Source organism: Hydractinia symbiolongicarpus, chromosome 4 (genome assembly GCF_029227915.1).
Source record: "Hydractinia symbiolongicarpus strain clone_291-10 chromosome 4, HSymV2.1, whole genome shotgun sequence".
Lineage (NCBI taxonomy): Eukaryota > Metazoa > Cnidaria > Hydrozoa > Anthoathecata > Hydractiniidae > Hydractinia > Hydractinia symbiolongicarpus.
Window position 1 is genome coordinate 25504040 of NC_079878.1, and position 18894 is coordinate 25522933.

General features: G+C 33.3%; 3 protein-coding genes across 3 annotated transcripts; 2 read left to right on the plus strand and 1 right to left on the minus strand.

Annotated features, from left to right (window-relative positions):
• Positions 1-2444: 2444 nt before the first annotated feature.
• LOC130642029 (spermatogenesis-associated protein 17-like) lies at positions 2445-8293 on the minus strand. Its single transcript, XM_057449096.1, has 13 exons — positions 8155-8293; positions 7011-7100; positions 6662-6743; positions 6512-6562; positions 6130-6148; positions 5963-6047; positions 5660-5729; positions 4005-4274; positions 3666-3766; positions 3524-3571; positions 3327-3395; positions 3056-3116; positions 2445-2567 (listed from the first exon to the last, which is right to left on the minus strand). The coding sequence occupies exons 1-13, from the start codon at positions 8220-8222 to the stop codon at positions 2508-2510; spliced, it is 1074 nt and encodes a 357-aa protein (XP_057305079.1). The 5' UTR covers positions 8223-8293; the 3' UTR covers positions 2445-2507.
• A 49-nt stretch (positions 8294-8342) lies between these two features.
• LOC130642030 (uncharacterized) lies at positions 8343-12901 on the plus strand. The gene is made up of 4 exons (XM_057449097.1): positions 8343-8898; positions 10138-10299; positions 11306-11506; positions 11886-12901. Exons 1-4 carry the CDS (start codon positions 8484-8486, stop codon positions 12095-12097), a joined length of 990 nt encoding a protein of 329 aa, XP_057305080.1. The 5' UTR covers positions 8343-8483; the 3' UTR covers positions 12098-12901.
• A 3925-nt stretch (positions 12902-16826) lies between these two features.
• On the plus strand, positions 16827-18867 carry LOC130642034 (5'-deoxynucleotidase HDDC2-like). Its single transcript, XM_057449100.1, has one exon. It carries the CDS (start codon positions 18037-18039, stop codon positions 18670-18672), a length of 636 nt encoding a protein of 211 aa, XP_057305083.1. The 5' UTR covers positions 16827-18036; the 3' UTR covers positions 18673-18867.
• The last annotated feature ends 27 nt before the right edge of the window (positions 18868-18894 follow it).

Genomic DNA, 18894 nt, shown 5'->3' on the forward strand with positions numbered 1-18894 from the left:
ATTCTTTAACTTTTCAAAACTTACTGCCCATTCGTTGATGCTTTTGCTTTCCCTTTTTCCTGACAATCTTCCACTACCAATCTCATCAACATTAGCAACTTCATCAATACGATCATCCTCGAACTTTCCCTCATGGCAAGCTTCACCAAAGATATTTTTTGTCACTTCACCTTTTATCTTTGCCCAACTTAAATCCATAAATCTTTCTGCCGTTTCACCAGTTTGCATATCATCTAAATTGTCATCATTGATGACACATGTGTTACCATTTTGGTCCACATCAGATGATAACATTTCATTTCGCATTACATCCCGAAGCTGTGTTATGTTAAATTTGATAAACTTGCTTATCATTTCCAATCTTTCGCCTGAGTCAGCATGTTTACCCTTACGCTTTACAACTTCTCTTTCCAAAATATATTTTGATGCTTGTGCTGAAAAATTGGAAGCAGTGAGAATTAGAACTTTGTCTTTCGCCTTCTTCTCTTCATCTGGCGAACCTGCCAGCTGTTTGGTTAACTTGCAAACGTTTTCCTGGAGAGCAGCATTCATCAGATTGCTATCTGTTAGAGATATAAAATCCTCTTGTGCTTGCTTCAACATTGAATCAAGGTTAGTACATATTGTTTCTAATTTTCTCACTTCTTCTACTTCTTTCTTTTTTTCAGCATCTTTGGAGTGAAGTTGGTTGTTAACCTTAGCAAGTTTTTCTTCTAGCTCCTCAATCTTTTTATCTTTTTCTTTCTTTTCCACCATCATATCATCCATTCTTCGATTTGTTTTTTCAATTTGTCGTCTTTCTTGTGATTATTCTTTAGCAGATAACTTACTTGGTTTTTAAGCTTCTGTTCCCTCTTTTGTGACTCAAAATATCTCTAAAAACGAAACATATCAAATCTCAAACCTTACGTAGTGGAAAAAGTCGATGACAAAATGTCAACAAACATAAAATGATCTTTTTACCCAATTCGCTATCTTCAATAACTTTTTATATTCGTCTGCATAGCTTTCCAATTCTTTCAAACACTTGGTGTGTATAAATTTATAACTTTCATCATAATAAACTTCTGTCAAGCCCATCTTTTTCAGATATCCTTCGTACACCGCACTCACAAATTCACGTGTAACGTTGCACCAAATTAAATATTTACCGAAAACTTGTTTCGTCCAAATCTCATTTGTCTTAGTTCGTCACACACTGGCGTTTTATTTTCATTTAGGAAGTTTTCAGCGGAGAAGTTGTATATTGTATAAAGTTTTTTCGACGTATATTCAACGTCGGACATCAACACCTTTTCAACGTTGAAACAACGTTGCAGGACGTTGTTTCAACGTTGAAAAGACGTTGTTTTAACATTGAAAAGGCGTTGCGAGACGTTGTTTCAACGTTAAAAAGACGTTGATGTCCGATGTTGAATAGACGTCGGAAAAAGACGTCAAAAAAACTTTCATTTGTAAGATAAAATCAACGTCTTTTCAACGTCGCAAGCAACGTCTTTTCAACGTTGATTCAACGTTAAAGTACCCACTGGGATGTAGGTATGTAAAAAACTCACCAGGTTAATTCAACAATTTTCCTTTTTTTTGTTTATCATATACCCCAACTATGATGTTTTAATGTGCTTGAGAATTTATTGCTGGGTCTTGCAAACAACAGAGCTTGTGTGACACATCCTTTCTTTAAAATTTAAAAGGCGTCTAAAGATGGGCCTAACATGGTCTCCTGCCCAATCTTGTGACGCCTTGTCCAGTCTTAAGACTGGGTATCTTTATGTCCAAAGATTGGGCAGAACAGTAACATTCGTATTTTTTCTGTTGTGCCATGGAGGTAGAAATAATTTTTTCCTATTTTTACCTCCATTGCCGTGCGCACGAAAAAACAGCCACGTTGCAGGCACATGAAATTTTTTGTGTACGAAATAGAAAAAAGGCGACGTATTTTTACCGGCGTTGTGTGATTGCCTGCATCAGCCAATTACGAAGTCTTATTTTTATAAATAACCAATCAGCAAGTTTTTTGCAGCCTCGACATACTGACGAAGAAACACGAAACGATTAGCTGGGGTGTTGACTACCATTTTAAAAGTTGTGGTGATGTCATATTTGGAGAAGATCTCTTTTTTAAACTATAATTTTTTATACATGACCTTCTAGGTCGCCTAAAATTGTCGCGCCGCGGTTACACCAAATCAATGCGAAAAATACGGCTAACGAATTCCCGTGAATTCTTTATAAGATAATGACCTGTAAAAAATAAATACAATTTCATATGTTATTCTGTCACTTACTTTCTGATAAGTCACTCAGGCTAAAAAGTCAACAAATATTTTGGTTCATTTATTTCTGGATTAATAAGCGCCCTTATGCAGTAGGGAAAGGACCCGTATAGTGAAATATATAAAAAAAAAGAATAAATCTGTAAACTAAAAATGGACAACGTAATATTTTGTTTAAAAAAAATTCAATTTATTATGTTCATTGATATATACATAAATAGGTTGTGTTTATCAATATGTCTTTCCAAGCTGCTCGAAGATAGGAATCGGCGAAACAACACGTTGAAACGACTACAATAGAGATAAAACTGACTTTTTACACGCTTAGAAGAAACTGCAATTTGGGTATGTGTTTAAGCTCACCAGCTATGTCGTTTTAATATAAATTCGAACTTTTTGGTTTAAGTTAGAAAACTTTTCCAGTCATATTTTTTAATTCTTAATCGAAAAATTCTAAATGCATTAATTACTATTTTTAATTGAGTATTGTTTTAATTTATATGCCTGTTTCATTTTTTGAAAAATTATATTTTTAATTTCTGTCATTTTTTTTTAACAAATTGAACCTTTACCTTTAAAAAAAAAAAAATTACAATATAAAAATTCATTCTTTAACTTTTATAATATCACGAAGTTTTTTGCAAAACGCAAAAACCTTTCATGTTTCTAAGCACGAAAATGTTTTGATCATTTTGCGACAGAGAAAAATAATTTATCTATTACAACATTCCCATTGGGAAATCCTAACAGCGATGAATGTCTGTTAAAACTGCGTTTACCTTAGCATGAATTTGTTTCTCGGGGACGTCTTCTCTAAAATGTTTTGTGCCATAATCAACCCTAAAATTTGGTCCAAATGACAGAGCAAATATACAAAGCGACAAAGTGACTAAAATTATTTCTTTACTCCTGTTCGCCACATGCGTTTTTTAAAAAACAAATCCATGTTTAGGAAGAGTCAATCGAGACTAAGAGTTGAATATAAAGGTATACTTGTTAAGAAAGATGTTTGGTCACGTATTAAAGGAAATCGGAATTTTGGGTCTATACCTTCCATAGAAAGTGGACGAATCAAGCGCTGGAACGTAAGGATAATTCGTTTTCGTTGAAGGTAAGAAGCTAAAATTATAAAAATATAGTTTGAATACACCGCTTTTTATCGTGGTCTCACACACGCGCCATTATATGGCGCAAAATGTTAATAAAATGTTAACTTTCCCCAAAAAATCCGTGCACTAAAGATATACCTCTTATCGATGATTCTTTTGGTCCATTCTTCTTGTCGCAGTAGGGTTCTAAGAAAAACAACAGAAACACAGAAGCGAGTTTACTTTAAAGTATAAACACTTTTCGTTGTCAATGGATGTAAAAAATATAAATGAATGTTACCTAGCTTTTTCTACAGATTGATGTTCCGTTGCAACACGAAGACTGGGTTCTAATCTTTTATAACGCTGTTTTTGAACTTCCTCGGGGCTTCTGAACGGACCCTTAAACAAAAGTATGATGTATTCATAGCACAACACCAGGCTAACAAACAAACAACATATGTTTTCTAAACAACAACAACAATAACAAAAACAACAATAAAAAAACAACAAATACAGCAACAACAACAACAGCAAAAACAACAACAACAACAACGATAACAACAACAGCAACATGAACACGTATTAGCAACTGAACAATAAACAACGTCAAATATGCACATGCGCATGCGCCACCAACCTGAGGTTTCTGCGTAGCAACAGGAGGTAGTATACACACATTAACATCCTTCCCTGTTTCTTCAGCCCTTGGTATGCCAGTGCTGGTTTTTATATATTTTAGTTGCATATCTCTTTGTAACTTTCTGCGTTCGTTCTTACTAAATGGTTGAGAGTTGCGTAGAGCGAATTCTTTGTCGAGAGATTTTTCGTTAGGCGAGTTATATATTCCAGGACAAACATTAGTACTGAGGAGATAATGTGTTTTTCTGTTGACAAACGTGGCTGCTGCCTAAAAAACAAATCTTAATGTAAAAATACTATCATAACAAAAATCACGCTTTCACATTATTAACACAAAGTCATATGAAAGTCAGTACTCACTGCTGATACCACTCTAGTTCCAGGCTACCGAAAACATCTTTTAATTTGTAACACATTTTTAACAAACAGAGATTTTGGTTTTTTTTTAAATCCCCGCAAGATTTTTGGAAGCAAATGTTTTAATACAGGACAAAAAAAGCCAAAAGTTTTTGGCCTATTTGGGACATTTTTGTATCCATTATTTCGAGAGGGATAAAAGGCAGGTTTAAATTTTTTTTTGGTTAAATGGTCAAGAGATATGCAAAAAGGGTCAGTGACCTAATGAGCAACATAAAATTCACTTAGTTCCCACTTTGGCTATAATTGGGTCCAGAGATACATCGACTATTAGAAATATTTTTGTTATATGAAAAGTATAAAGGGCCTTCGATTTGCACAATTATTTCGCCGCTGTGTACTGTCGGGTTTCATAACTTAATTGCTTATTTAACCTCGCAGAGCGCAACGTTGCCCGTTGGAATAAACATTTTTTTTAATAGAAATTTTTTATTTTACTCTGCTGCACGATTGAAGTGCAGTGGAAAAATCATTGCTTATCTATGATCTATGAAATGTCTAAAGTCAAGAAGGTCATTTCCAGAGTTATCTTTATTCTATGAAATGTCAAAGGGCTATAACTGCGAAACAGTGCGCAGCGCATAACTTATTGCTGTTTCGCCGAAGTCGCGAGGTCTATTTTCAGAGGAATCTATAATCTATGAAATGTCTTTAATTCAAAAACTATATAAAGCAACGACCCTATAATTGCGAAATGCTTTTCATAGGTGCGGTGCGGCGAGAAGTTTGTGCAAATCGCCCACCTAAATGATTTGTATGTGGTTTTAAAGGCTTTGTGTAATTGATATTTAACAAATAATATATAGAGTTCGTTTTAACTTTGTCTTTTTACCTGACATATGGGGAAAATTGTATCCATAGGAAATTACCAAAATATAACAGTGGAGAAATGCTTTTTAAGACGTCAGAACAAGTGAAAGGTATTGTGTTCGACGAATGTGTCTGCAATAGCTAGTTGCAATAGCTAGTTACGTCAATGTACCCTCGTCCTATTTTCACCCCTATTTCAGGCCTCTGTGTGAAAATCCACACAGCCCAATTTATACACACCCTCCTCGATATCCATTCTAAGAAGGTTTACTTTTCACAATGAAGATATGAAGGTGTGACAAAAAGATATGCAAACATACTTAATCGAAAATAGGTGTCATACTTATGATAATTCCACAGGAGAAGTGGGATTCTATACCTCCAGGCAAAAATAAAGTAACGTGTAAAAAAAATACAAAAAAATACCATCTGATTGTCAATCCTTTTGGCTTCTTCTTCCAATTCATTCATTTTTTGTATTTCTTTTACTTGTTGTCTATGCAAAAAATTCCCAATTATATAAATCAATATATATTGTTTCAAAGAATGTTTTGTTACATAAATATACATTGTAATCTGCTTTTATTTAAAAATTTCAACTTTTTCGTAATAACAGATAACGTTTTTTCGTGAAAAAAAATTCTGAAGTTATTTGATTTGAGAAAATTTCTCCCTGCAAAATTTCTGATATTAAAGTATTTCAACAAGTAATCTTTATAATATTTATACCTGAATATCTCGTTTTTACAAACCAGTGCGTTAAGATATCTTTTTCGTGCATAAAAATCAAATTTGTATTTTCGTATGTAAAAACCTAGAACATTAAAAGATCACTACAACAGAGATCACATGTGAAAAGGTAGCAAACTGATTTGTGCAACAAACTTGTTGTATACCTCTCCATCGTGCTTGAATCTAAAAGACAAAATAAAAAATCATAAATGCTCATGAAGTCACAAATAAGAATAAGAAATATTAATTTTTTTGTGATATAACAAAATTTTCTATAGACTAGTTGAATTTTCTGGGATTCCAGTTATATTTCAAAACAGAAATAATTTAAGTCAAAGAAATTTACGAAAGTGATTTTCATGAAAATTTTGACACTTAAAAAGATGGAAGGTAGAAAAAATTAGTCAAAGCAAAAAAATCAAAAATTCGAGTTTATGTCGTTTTGTGCATTTTAGTCTATAAAAGAGATTGTATTTTAGTCATGCACAACATTTCCATACAAAATCAAATGTTTTATCTCCAAAAGGTACAAGGAGTTCTCCAAACCTTGGTTGCCATGACATCGTAGTAGTGTTTTCTCATCAAATTCATTTTGTTCTATAAGAATTAATAATATGAAACATCATTTAAATAGAAGATTTAGAAAAAATAGTTAAGATTTAATTCAATGGGGTAAAAAGACACTTGGAAAAATACCTGTACAATCTCACGGTACAGACTTCTACCGACATAGCCCCTATAGGTTTTCTGTATTATGGTGGCACATCTATGTAAATATCTAAAAAAACATTTACTATAAATAACAAAGTACTGAATTTTTGTGATTATTGGGAAGATAAAAACTAAAAATTTTAGAAAAAATTAACTTATAGGTAAAACTAGTTATTACTTCATGCAGACGAACAAATGTATGAATAGACGTATGAAATATCAATGCAGGAATTATGTTTATGATAGATGGCTTTCTGTGGATTCTTCCGAGAGCTAACGACTAGTTCTCATATAAAAAGGTGTAGTTAAGGTACCTACATTCATTATTCCGTACCTTATGTACTTTTGAACTCTGATCGATCTGAACCAACTTTGGATTTTAATAGTGGAACTTCGTTCTTGTAGCCTAGCACTGTCTGAAGCTCTAAAACGCATGAAATACTATAGGTAATACCATCAGACAAAAAAATCACTTCCCCCCCTTAGACAAAAGTGGACAGACCCAGAGTGTAGCTCTTTCTGCCTTGTCACAAAGCCAGTTTTCCAAGGATATATGTAATAGCTTCTCCCTTGGAACTTCAGAACAGAATATTTTCTATAGCAAAATAATGTAACTATAAGTGGAAATTAGTTTTTTGGTGAACAACGAAAAACAATATTAAGATTTTGGGCAACAAGTTTCCAATTGTGTGTAAACCACTATTAAATATAGTGTCTTTTTTCAACTCTATTGAGTCAAATTTATTTAAAAAGTCTGCTGTTTTCCAAGGCTAATTGACCGACTGATTGATTTAAACACTATTGGAAAACATTTATAACAAAGTGCTAACAAAGTGTTCATGACAACACATTTTTTTTCAGTTTATCTTCTTTTTTTAACAAAACATTACACAAAAGATTATAAAAATTGTGCACAAAACTATTGTTGTTAAAAAAGTCTCCAATTTTTTAGTTTTGGAATATCCTTCTGAATATTTTATTTGTATATTTGTTCACCTTTGAAAAAAACTTTTGCAGCATAACTTTAATAACAGGTCTTTGTGGATGAAATTATTTTTAGCTGGAAAATTGTCTTGTCACTTTAACAGCTGATTATGTTATAGGGGATTTCCCTGTGAAGAAGCCATATTAGCCTTCTACAGTAACGTTTTGACAATAGCATTAGCCTTCTACGGTGCAGATTAGATAATCTTTAAGCAACATAAAGCACCATATCAACCTTCTATAATACTGCTTTGACAGTTTTTAAGCAAAATAATGGCACTGTTTTAACATTCTTTGGTACTGTATTGACAGTGTTCAAGTAAATATCAGTGTTTAAGTGAATATCAGTGTTTATGACTGGATGGTTAAGCACTACTTTTTTCGAATTTTTGAGTTTTAACCGCCGCCATATTTTAGGCCTAAAATGACTCCGTGGATGTGTCCATCTTAAATCTTTTTTTTTAGGAGTAGTAAAATTAAAAAAAGAAATATACTTGAACATATTGAAGAGTTCTGCCAAGTTAGATTGTTCTTTTTGCAGGAGACAATACAGCAAGGCCATTCTTACCAAATCTCCATCGTTACCCCGTGTTCATTTTATAAACAAAAAAAATTCTTACACTGTACGGCACCGAAGCTCTATCTACAGTATCTACGGTACGCATGCGTAGTATGGATGTAGTGAAAAAATCGATGATTCAGTTTTGATCAAAGCGAAAGACTGAACGAGAGGAAGTAAAGCACAGCTAAATAAATAAACCTAACTACTGGACTATTTTTTGTCTAAAATACGATGTAGTTATGCTGTAAGTGAGCAGGAATCATGAATAAAGAAATTTACCTTACTTTTATCGTTATTTTGACTTTTAATGGCCATGCATATGCACGTGATTCGGACTGTCCCAGGCCAAAAGTTATGAAACAAACCATAATACGATCGAAGGAATCGATTAAAAATGGAGCTATTTTGATTGGAAAAGAGATTGTAGAAACTGCAAGAAGCTGTTACGACTTGTGTTGTAGTTATGAAACCTGTAATGTTGCATTGATGCATTATAAACAGGTTAAAAATGAAATTGGTGATTTTGAGACCCACAAATATTGTTATTTATTTGCATGTGGAAGTCCATCTGTGTGCAGTTTTGGTAATCATAATAGATATGCAGTGATACAACTTGAGCAGCAGATTTTAACAACTTTACCACCAACACAAGCACCAATTATAGAAGAAGAAGAAAGTAAGAATAGACTAATTTCTTTCTTTGTATGTATAATACAACTGGCTCTAGCATCTGTGTGGCAAGCGTGAAAGGAGGGCCAAATCTTGCTTAGAGAATATCAAATTACTTCTCATTAAAAAGTTATTAGGCCAAAAAATGTATAGCGTACAATGATGCAATTTTGCCATTGAAAAAGTTAGCATTGCGGTTTGTTATGCTGCTCTGTTGTGGCCTTTTAAGGTTCAACATTGCCAGACACCGACAATTAAACAGTTAAATCCTCACTGCTCACTCCTCACTGTCTCTCCTAACCAGATGGTACCTTAGAATGGTACAATTTCACCAGCAGAGGTACAATTTCGCCAACTATGTTTTGAACTTTTTGTGGCGCCGTAGATTAGTGGTTATAGCTCTCGTACTCTGTGCGGGAGACCGGGGTTCGATTCCTCTTGACGGCGATTCAACATGGGCGAGTGAATGTTACCATAGCCCCGGGTTAACCCAAGCCATGTGAGGGAAATTGGGAAGATGGCACACTGTGTGGGCCGTTGGATGTTGCCGGGAGTTGTCTAGTAGAGCGCCGGCTCTAATTGGGTCTGCGTAGCTCAAAATGAGCATTAAATACTCTAGGACTCTCCATCTACACCATGGCCCCTCCTGGAAATAATAGACAGGGTATATCCCTCGATATTTGTGAGGTTAGCCATGTAAAATATGCACATCTATCTATCTAACTGGGAAAAATTAGCAAGATATTCTAATCTATGTAAATTAGCCCAATACTATTTTCAAATCTCTTTGTTACTGTAAGGATCTGTCAACTAGTTGTGATTAGAAATATTTATAACATGTTGATGCCTAAGTGGTGGAAACACTCAATTTTTTAATGTTTGGCTTTTTCTACTGACAACCTCATTTTAAAGGCCTTAAATGGCTCAAACACCCAATATTTTTGAATAGCTGTTTAAATTTTTAAATCAATGTGGCAGATTATGTCTTAAGAATAATATACAATGGTTATAAATCAGTAGTGTAGCTGTATTATTTAAACTGGTTACTTTAAATTACAGCAATGTATGCCTATTCCCCTGCATTTTCTTTGTTTATATTTAAATTTATAGTGTACAGAAAGTTTGTAAAAATTTTGTTTAAGTATTCATCTTTGTATTTAATTGTTTTTTTAATTTCAATGTTGTACTACATTAGGATTTCTATCATTGTTTATGATTTCATAACCTTCGTTTTCTTTTATCACAGGATGTCCACCAGGTGTTCCTGTTGCAATGTGTGCAGAGAATCCTTGTGATGTAAAATCCTGTCCTGCACATAATGATGCAAAATGTAAACCTAATTTCTGTGGCGGGTGCAACGCACGATTTTACAATGCTGAAAACAAGTTGGTAAATTGTTCTCTTCCAGGTAAGTATTTTTGTGGTTAAATTTATTTGAAATACAAGTCATGTAAGTGAGTAGTTTGAGGGCTAATAATTGATATGGTAGACACTTGGTAGGAAAATTATCAAGGCTTATACTTTAGGTTGAGAAATTTTCCAAGTATCAAAATCACTGTGAAATTTTCGGAGTTAACTTCGGCTGCATGTTTTTTAAGGAATAAAATTTTGGGGTTTAAGAGTTTCATATACTTCACTGTAGTAAATTTTGCGGTTTGCAATTTTAACAATGTTGTATTTTTTTGTGTTGATATTTTTTTTACTTTAAGGAAGAAAGAAAAAAAAGTTTAGTCTATTTTAGCTAAATTACTGATTTGCATCCTTTTTACCTTCATTTGAATTTTGGTCAGACGTAACTCTTGCAAGTTTGCTTTGATGCAGGAGTGTATTTACTTAGATAAACACTTTACCCATTTAATTTTGGAACTCTAAGGATGGGTGCTCTTTCGAGAGAGGTGCTTGTAAAAAGTATTGAAAATCAGAATTTAAACATTTTCATGTAATTAAAGAACAAAAATATAATTTAAGATTTCAATAAATATAACCATAACAATGTAAAATTTTGACAATATTGTTTTGTCAGAAAAAATATTTACATTGTTGGTTATATTTATTGATTAATCTTTTAATTTTTACCATATAATTTAAGAATTTTGAAAGTTTTCTGAGACCTTCATAATACATCACTGTTTGCAAATAAAGAGTCCTGCAAGTCAATTTGGTTGTATTATTTTAGTTTTATGAAATAATTTCTAAATGACTATCCCTTTCCAGCACTATTTTGTTTATTGAGCACATTTTTGGAAGTAAGGGGGGTGCTTATTCAAGGGGGGTCAAAAAGGAGTGATGATTCAAGTAAATATGGTACATAAAAAACAACGTAGTTTGGGTCATATTCAAAGATCTCGGTAAATATGGAAGAACCAACGAAAAAGGCTGACTAAACCTTAACTAACTGGATAAACTTTTTTTAGAATATCACGTAAGTGCGCTAGCAGCTGACGATCACAACGAACAGTCGTTAACTGTAACTGAAGGTGATTATGAAGAAACACCAACGGAGGATATTCTCTTGTCTTCAAATTCTAAAAAGACTGACGAGCAAGATCCATATTTCCATTCGAACAGAAGACAGTTCATAACTGATCCAGCGGAAGCTGCAGAGCTGTTTAACAGTATGAATTTTTCAAAGTTATACTCCTTGTTTTTATGAAGTCTTTTAAAATATATCTTTTTCATTTTCTGAAGAACATGATGTTTGACTAAGCGTTAAACTTTCGAGTGTAGTAGCGATGCTTTTCTAACGATGCCACAATCTGTTAATACTTTCAGGCTTAATTATCAACAGTTAAAGCTGCAGGTTGTTGTCTAATGTTGTTGTCATGATTTCTCACTTTCTTCGGTTCATAACTGAAGAACATATAAAAGCTTTTTTCACTTGAATGTTCTTATGAAAATGCGTGTGAATTTCTTTCATATTTAGAAAAAAACGTTATGTTTGTCTGAGTGTTGTAGATTGCCATATTATTTTGTATTTATTTTTATTTTTTTTAGGTACCACTCCTGGAACACAGCCACCAAGTGTGAAAGTTGTGATCCGCAACGAGCCTCCAAACTTGAAATCAATCCCACTGTTGATTGCATTGATAGTCAGTCTTTTGTTTATCGTCGGGTTGATCTATCATTTTAAATGTGCGAAACGAGGGAAAGCGAAGAAGTTTCCGGTGGATGACGGCGATTATTTGATCAATGGCATGTATTTGTAAATTGGATCATCTGATATGTTGTCATAAGTTTTTTTGTGAATGCAAGGTTTAACTTTGAATCAATTTGATTACCTCCGAATATAATCATCGGAATAAAATAGCGTTAAAATTTATTTTTTAAAATATTTTATGAGTTCTTTGAAGCTAAACCGTTAATTATGCATGCTCAACGAGAATTATCGGTTATCGGTAAAAATTCTTTATTTATTAATTTGTATTTTAAAACATGGAACTAAAAAGTCGTGTCTAACAGCCACGTATACACATTTGTGAACCAAAAAATTGTCTACAAATTTGTCTAAATAGCACACTTGTGTTTTTTCAAGCACTGACTTAGCTTGATAACTGTGCCAAATACCAAGGTGTACACGTTTTATACGACAAACACAATGAAAATAGAAGTTTGATTTCAGTTGGCGCAACAGCCGTGTTTTTATTTTTTTCAAGTGAATACTCAACTAGCAACAATCAAGCAACAGTTAAGGTTGTAAAACATAAAACTTTAGCAACATTGAGGCTCCGTCCAAATTTTGTGTTGTTCAAAGAAAAAGCATGTAGCGTAAATTGTACTCTTTTATTAATTTCATGTAATGTACAGAATGATTTTGCTTTTATATCGGTGTTTGTGTTCTATATAACATATTTTTGTGATGTAAAATAACTAATTTCTTCATACACAAACTTGTTCCCATGCCATTTTTGTTAAATTTTAAAAAGCTGAAGGTTAATGGTGGGAACAAGTTTGTTTGCATTTATTTATTGTGTAAAATGGATTTTTTTCTTTGAAAGAAAGTAATAGATCGATATTTTGTATTCACTAGACGGGTGTATTTTGCAGCAAATCCGCATTCTGAATGATGTTAAACCGACAAGGTTAAGTACTTTTTAAGCTCGTTAAATATATGTTTAATGTTAAAACTGGGTGTCTTCAGGATTAATAACCTTAATCAGACCAGGTGGCCTTGAAAAATTTGAATATTCATATTTCTCTGAAAAAACTTAAAAGATAAATTACTTAAAAGAACAAATATATGTGGTTATCAAACAATGTCTCGCGCAATATGTTTGTGTTACCTTTTTTTAGAAAAATTACCTAGGTTGTAAAGGTAGATTTCCACTCAAAAGCAAAACCGTATGGAACGGGGCAAAAAAAGTACTTAAATTTCATTCAGCTGAGATCGGAATTTATTAACCAATAAGAGTCAAGAAATCGTAATTCTTTTTTAATTGCAAATGCATCTTAAATTCTTCCGTAGTGTCATTTTAGGGTATTTTCTTTCGTTACATTCTTGCGTATTCAGGCATTTTTTTGTGTGTCTGTGATTTAGAATATTTAAATATGGTAAAAATTATAGTAAAAACCCTTATGGCCTCAAAGATGGCGCGGAAAGTTTAATTTTTTAATATTTGGCAGCGTCCACTAAAAATCAAATAGAGTTAAAAATGTGATCTCGCTATAGACACGAAGGCTACTGTAAGTCAGACCGGCTTGTTTTTAAAGCATATTGTGAAACTGTATATCCGAAAACAAAATGACCGTAACAATATAGAACGTCGTCGGTTTCTACATTTTGAGTAATAACGCTTTAACCTTTGTCCGAAGAATTGTATCGTGTATTTCAGCCTTCATGTACTTCGTGAAAGTGAACCCTAGAAATGTTTTAAATCATCAATATATATAATGATGACATAACTGCATTATACTCTGAACTTGCGACTTTGTGGTTTGTGGTATTTACCTGGGTGGCCAATTCTCCATCCTCGACCCTTTTTCTGATATTAAAAAGAGAAAAAAAGCAATGGGGTCGAGTTCATAACTTTTTTAAAAAATGAAGGGAAACTGGGAACGAAACTGCTGGTGCTGCTGTTATGTTACATTATGCTTGTTGACTTAGCAACCTCACCCCGAGTCAAATCTCATAATTTTGGCATTCTTTAAAAAAATTGCATACATTTGAAATTTCATAACTGTTATTTACTAACGCCTGCATAAGTGTTACAACCACGAGGCAGCGGACAAGATAAGTGCAAGTAACTTTCGTGTTGAAGCGAATTTAGTTTGAACTTACGGCAGACCAAGGAAAATGGCTCGATAAAAAAGTACCCGAAATCAATCTCGTCCTGGAGCTCCTTTTTTACTTTCCTGTTTTAACGCTGCCGACGGAGCAATGCTTTCCTCTGAGATGGAGGGGCTTGAAATTCATAAACAAAAATTTTTAAAAATCAGCAAGATTCAAGATGGTAGGCATTTTTAAGGAGGTAACCAATGTAGCTATGTTCTGAAGTAATTCTGGTTTAATTTACCGTGAAGAATTTGTGCAGTCAGAAAAAATAATAGGACGTACATGTAATATTACCAAATATGTTGTTGAGTTAGCACTCAATCCACCATCACATCAGCCTAAAAGCATTTTGTCAGTGCTTTGTGAAGAAGTGAAGTGTGTGTCACCCCCCCCCCCCCCCCCCACACACACACACACACACAATCCCTCTTGCTTTCATTTTAACATTACCCTATAGTTTTAACATGTAGCTATTTCGTTATTGGTTGGGTATTGGTAGCACTCAGTGTGAAAAACACTTTTCTGAATATGTTCCAAGTTAAAAGCTAGCTAGCTATCTATAAGTTCTAACTCTAATCCCCACCCCAAATACCCAAATGGCTAGCTACTGTCTAGTTAAAGAAAAATTTCACAGATTTCTGTAGAAAATAGAAACTTTAGAATTGCTTTTGTGGTTCTTCTGTAAAAAATAGATGGAATATCTCTGAGGATGTTCACAAGAAATGTCATTGTTGGCAGTGTCCAACTTGTTGAAGAGGGTGCCGATAAGCCGCAAACGCCCGCATATATAAGGGCGAGTTCTGGCGATTCGAATTTAATTGACGGTTGTCAACCGAAAGCGCCCGCACTTTCCTGAACTCGTCCGGAACATTCCTGAAATGCAACACCTTTTAACATAACATGGCGGACGACAGTTGAAAGAACACGCTTGAAGAGAAAGGAGGCAATAAAGTTTATACATAAGTTATTTATCAAGTAAATCTTATCAAAAACCATAAAAAACAGTTCTTTTAAGAACTTAGCTACCATATATTTTAATTTTTATACTTTTTTAAATAATTCTTCGAGAGTCATTTATGGTGAATCTTTTTTTTTTAGCATTGTTCGGGACTATGCGGGTTTTTTTGAGCAAATACCTGAATTTTTTTAAACGCCGAACTCGCCCGAAAACGCCTGCACTTTTTACGACGTATGCGGCTTATCGGCACCCTCGTACTTGTTGCTAGAAACGTCAATTTAATTTTTCTTTTAAACACCCACCAACCCATACCAAAAATGTCAATGTGTTGCAACTACATCTATCTATCAATAGAGGCCAAAAAGACAATTTTTAAAGGTTTTTACATAAAGTAAAAACTATTTTTCAAAACTTTTGTTATCTATTTTAAAATACCCATATATGTCTGGATGGACACACAGGATGCGGCAAATAAAGGACAGGAAAACCTGTGGATTTATCCCCCAGCAACAGAATACCGTATTTTCTGGTATATAACCTGCACATCGTATAACCCGCTCAGCTTTTTTAGGGAGTTACAAACCCGATCCTATCAGATAGCCCACATAAAATTTCAAACAGTGAGTTTACTTACCTGCATAGTGTTAAGAAAAAAAATTCAGTGTATTTTTACTTACTTGAATCATTTTATAAACATGTGCGTGTGGTTGCTATTCCGTTTGTTTTTTAGTTTTGTGTCATTTTTTCATGCCAGAGACAAGTGGGGGCTGTTTAAACTCGTGAACCCCAAACACGAAAACTGAGTATCTGAACTAGTGACTCTCTCAGTCTTAACTTTTTTATCTCTTATTGCTGAAATAATAATAAACAACATAATAATTATCACGGATGGTCTGTAACAGCGATGTACGGAACATTCTTTTCTAATGTTTATATAATTTTTTTATCCATTTATATATCAGCAATCACAGTGTGCATAATAAAATAAATTGCAGCAATGGCGAGGAGATGAGATCTTATTAATTGTATTTTTAATTTATTTTTTATATTTTCAATGGTCACCTGTTGCTTGAAGGTAGTAAAGATAAAAAAATTATCATTTAGTATATATTTAATTTTACAATTTTCAATATTTTTAACAGAAATTAGTAATGAAGTCCTGGGAACTAGATTGTACATGTCAATAACACCTAAAAATGATACTTGCAATACTGGTCCTCTACCAGAAGCAAATCATTTCAGTGTGCTCAATGTGATTGCAAAAATATAAATAGATTGGAATTACATTCAACATGAAAGAAAAAATAATCTCCAGAATTGTGTTTTAGAGAGAGCCTGTAATAGGGGGATTTGCAAGCAATAGAAACATAAAACCATTTCACTGTGTGAAAAAAAATTAAATCACGTAGGTGAACAAGGTCACTACTTATAGAATTGCGCATGCAGTTTTATTAAATTTTTGTTTTCCCTACTTTCTTCCCAGACCACCACATATACTGTCCGAGTTGTGCAATGTCTATATTGTTTCATTCTGCGCAATTTTATAAGGTTGTTAGTACTACAAATAAACAGAAAACAATGCCAGAAAGCTTCTGTTGAAAAAAAGAAGCCTCGACTTGCTGGTGAAATGTATAAACTTTAAATTTCGCAATAAATGACTGAAAAATAAAGCTTATAACCCACCCCACATTATAACCCGCCCCACATTATAACCTACACCAACAGTGGAAGTTGTAAAAATCAACACACAACCCACGGATTATATACCGGAAAATATGGTAGTAAAAAATATTCTGTTACGAACTTGCAGGGATAATAATCAGATAATGACATAGAGAAACCAGGTTGCAACTTAAGTGTTTGCAATAGCATCACTTTGATTTCGTAACAAGGGTTAAAATCAAAATGCAAATATATTATTCTCAAACAGGCTCCCTTTTTATTTTTAGTGATTTTAAAGTATATAAGAAGTGAATTTTCCGACTGGCCAACTAAAATATTTTAGGATCTATTCGAATGTTTAAAAGTCATTTGAGGGATATAAGCAAAGTATTTTGAGAACCAGCTTTATCTAAACTTGGGAAATTTTTGTCACAGCTCTTTGCCCATTGACTAATTTTTTGTTTGTGTCAGCACTTTTAGGGTATATCAAACTTAGTTTGTTAGCAACCTAGGTTTATTAACTGTTTTCAAGAATTCTTTGTGAGTGATTCTTTATAACTGTGAACATCAGTATAGTTTAAATTAAAGCCTTGTAAACCAAGCTTTCCAGTGGTACAAAGATATTGGTTTGGTCTTACATTTAAACTATCCTGTACAAAATAGATTAAGAGTCGATACTAGATCATATGAAAGTTAAAGCTTTGTGCTTCTGCATTTTTCCTTGGGAATTGTGCGTGTATAAACTAGACTACAGTGGCATTATAAGTCATAAAAGTTGCTATAACATCAAATCTGCATAATATTAACACCATTATTGTGAATCTTGGTCAATTTTACACAATCTATTCACATTGTAAATTCTCAGAGATGTTCTAGAGTAATTTCTAAGATATGATATCCTGAACTATATGCCATTCTTTTATTTTTGCCCTCCTAATTTCATAGTTTGTTGCTTGTAGGCCCACACTTTAAAAAAAAAAATGTCAGATTGTTAAATAATCTCTCCCAGAATTGCCAATTGGTGGAGAGCATTAAAACCTCAACCCCATAAAAATGTTATAAATATAAAAGTTATTGATGGTATCTTACATGATATCTTACAACAATAAGCTGTTAACTCTCCTGATGGTTATTTTCTTTTTGTAAGCATGATTTTACTTTGCCCCAGGTCAGTAGTCAATTATGTTTTTGTATATAGTTATACTTATATACTTAAATTCTATACAATTTTAAGCTGAAGTAAAGTTCACATACACATGGCAACTGCAACAAGTACCCACGAGTCAAAGGAAAATTTTCCCGCAACATTAGAGTTTTTTACATTAGTTGGACAAATTAAAAGAGCACAACGCACCGGCTGGACACATCACAATGTTGATAAAGTTGAAAGTGTGTCTGATCACATCTATCGTATGGCTGTTATGACTATGCTTTTGGAAGGAAAAAACCTAAACACAACGCACTGCATGAAAATGGCTGTTATTCATGACTTAGCGGAATGTATTGTTGGTGATATTACTCCTTTTTGTGGTGTTTCTGCTGAAGAGAAATATAGGAGGGAGAAAGAAGCTATGTTTAAGCTTACAAGCCTGATAAGTAATGAGAAAGTTGGAAATGAAGTGATGAGTCTGTGGGAAGAATACACAAATCAGAACACAAAAGAAGCGAGAGCTGTAAAAGATATTGATCGCTTCGAGATGATTCTCCAAGCATTTGAATATGAGAAGTCTGAAAACAAACCTGGAAATCTTCAAACATTCTTCAATTCAACTAAAGGAAAATTTGGGGATCCTCAAATTCAGCGATGGGTGGAAGAGCTTGATAAACAACGGCAGGTGTTTACTGAAACTCATAAACCAGAAGCTATCATTGAGACCAATGTAAAGCAATAAATTTAGTTTTTTGTATAATGTAACTAGTTTCAAAATAATATCTGTAAACTCAGACAAAGTAACATATAAAAATTATAATAAAAATATCGACTTGCCAAAATTTCTTGTTGATAGTGTGTCTATATATATATATATATGTTATAAGTTTAAAATATTGGTAATGTTGAATTAACAGAAACACAATTCAATGCCCCTTCTTTTAAATTCTTTTTAATTGAATAC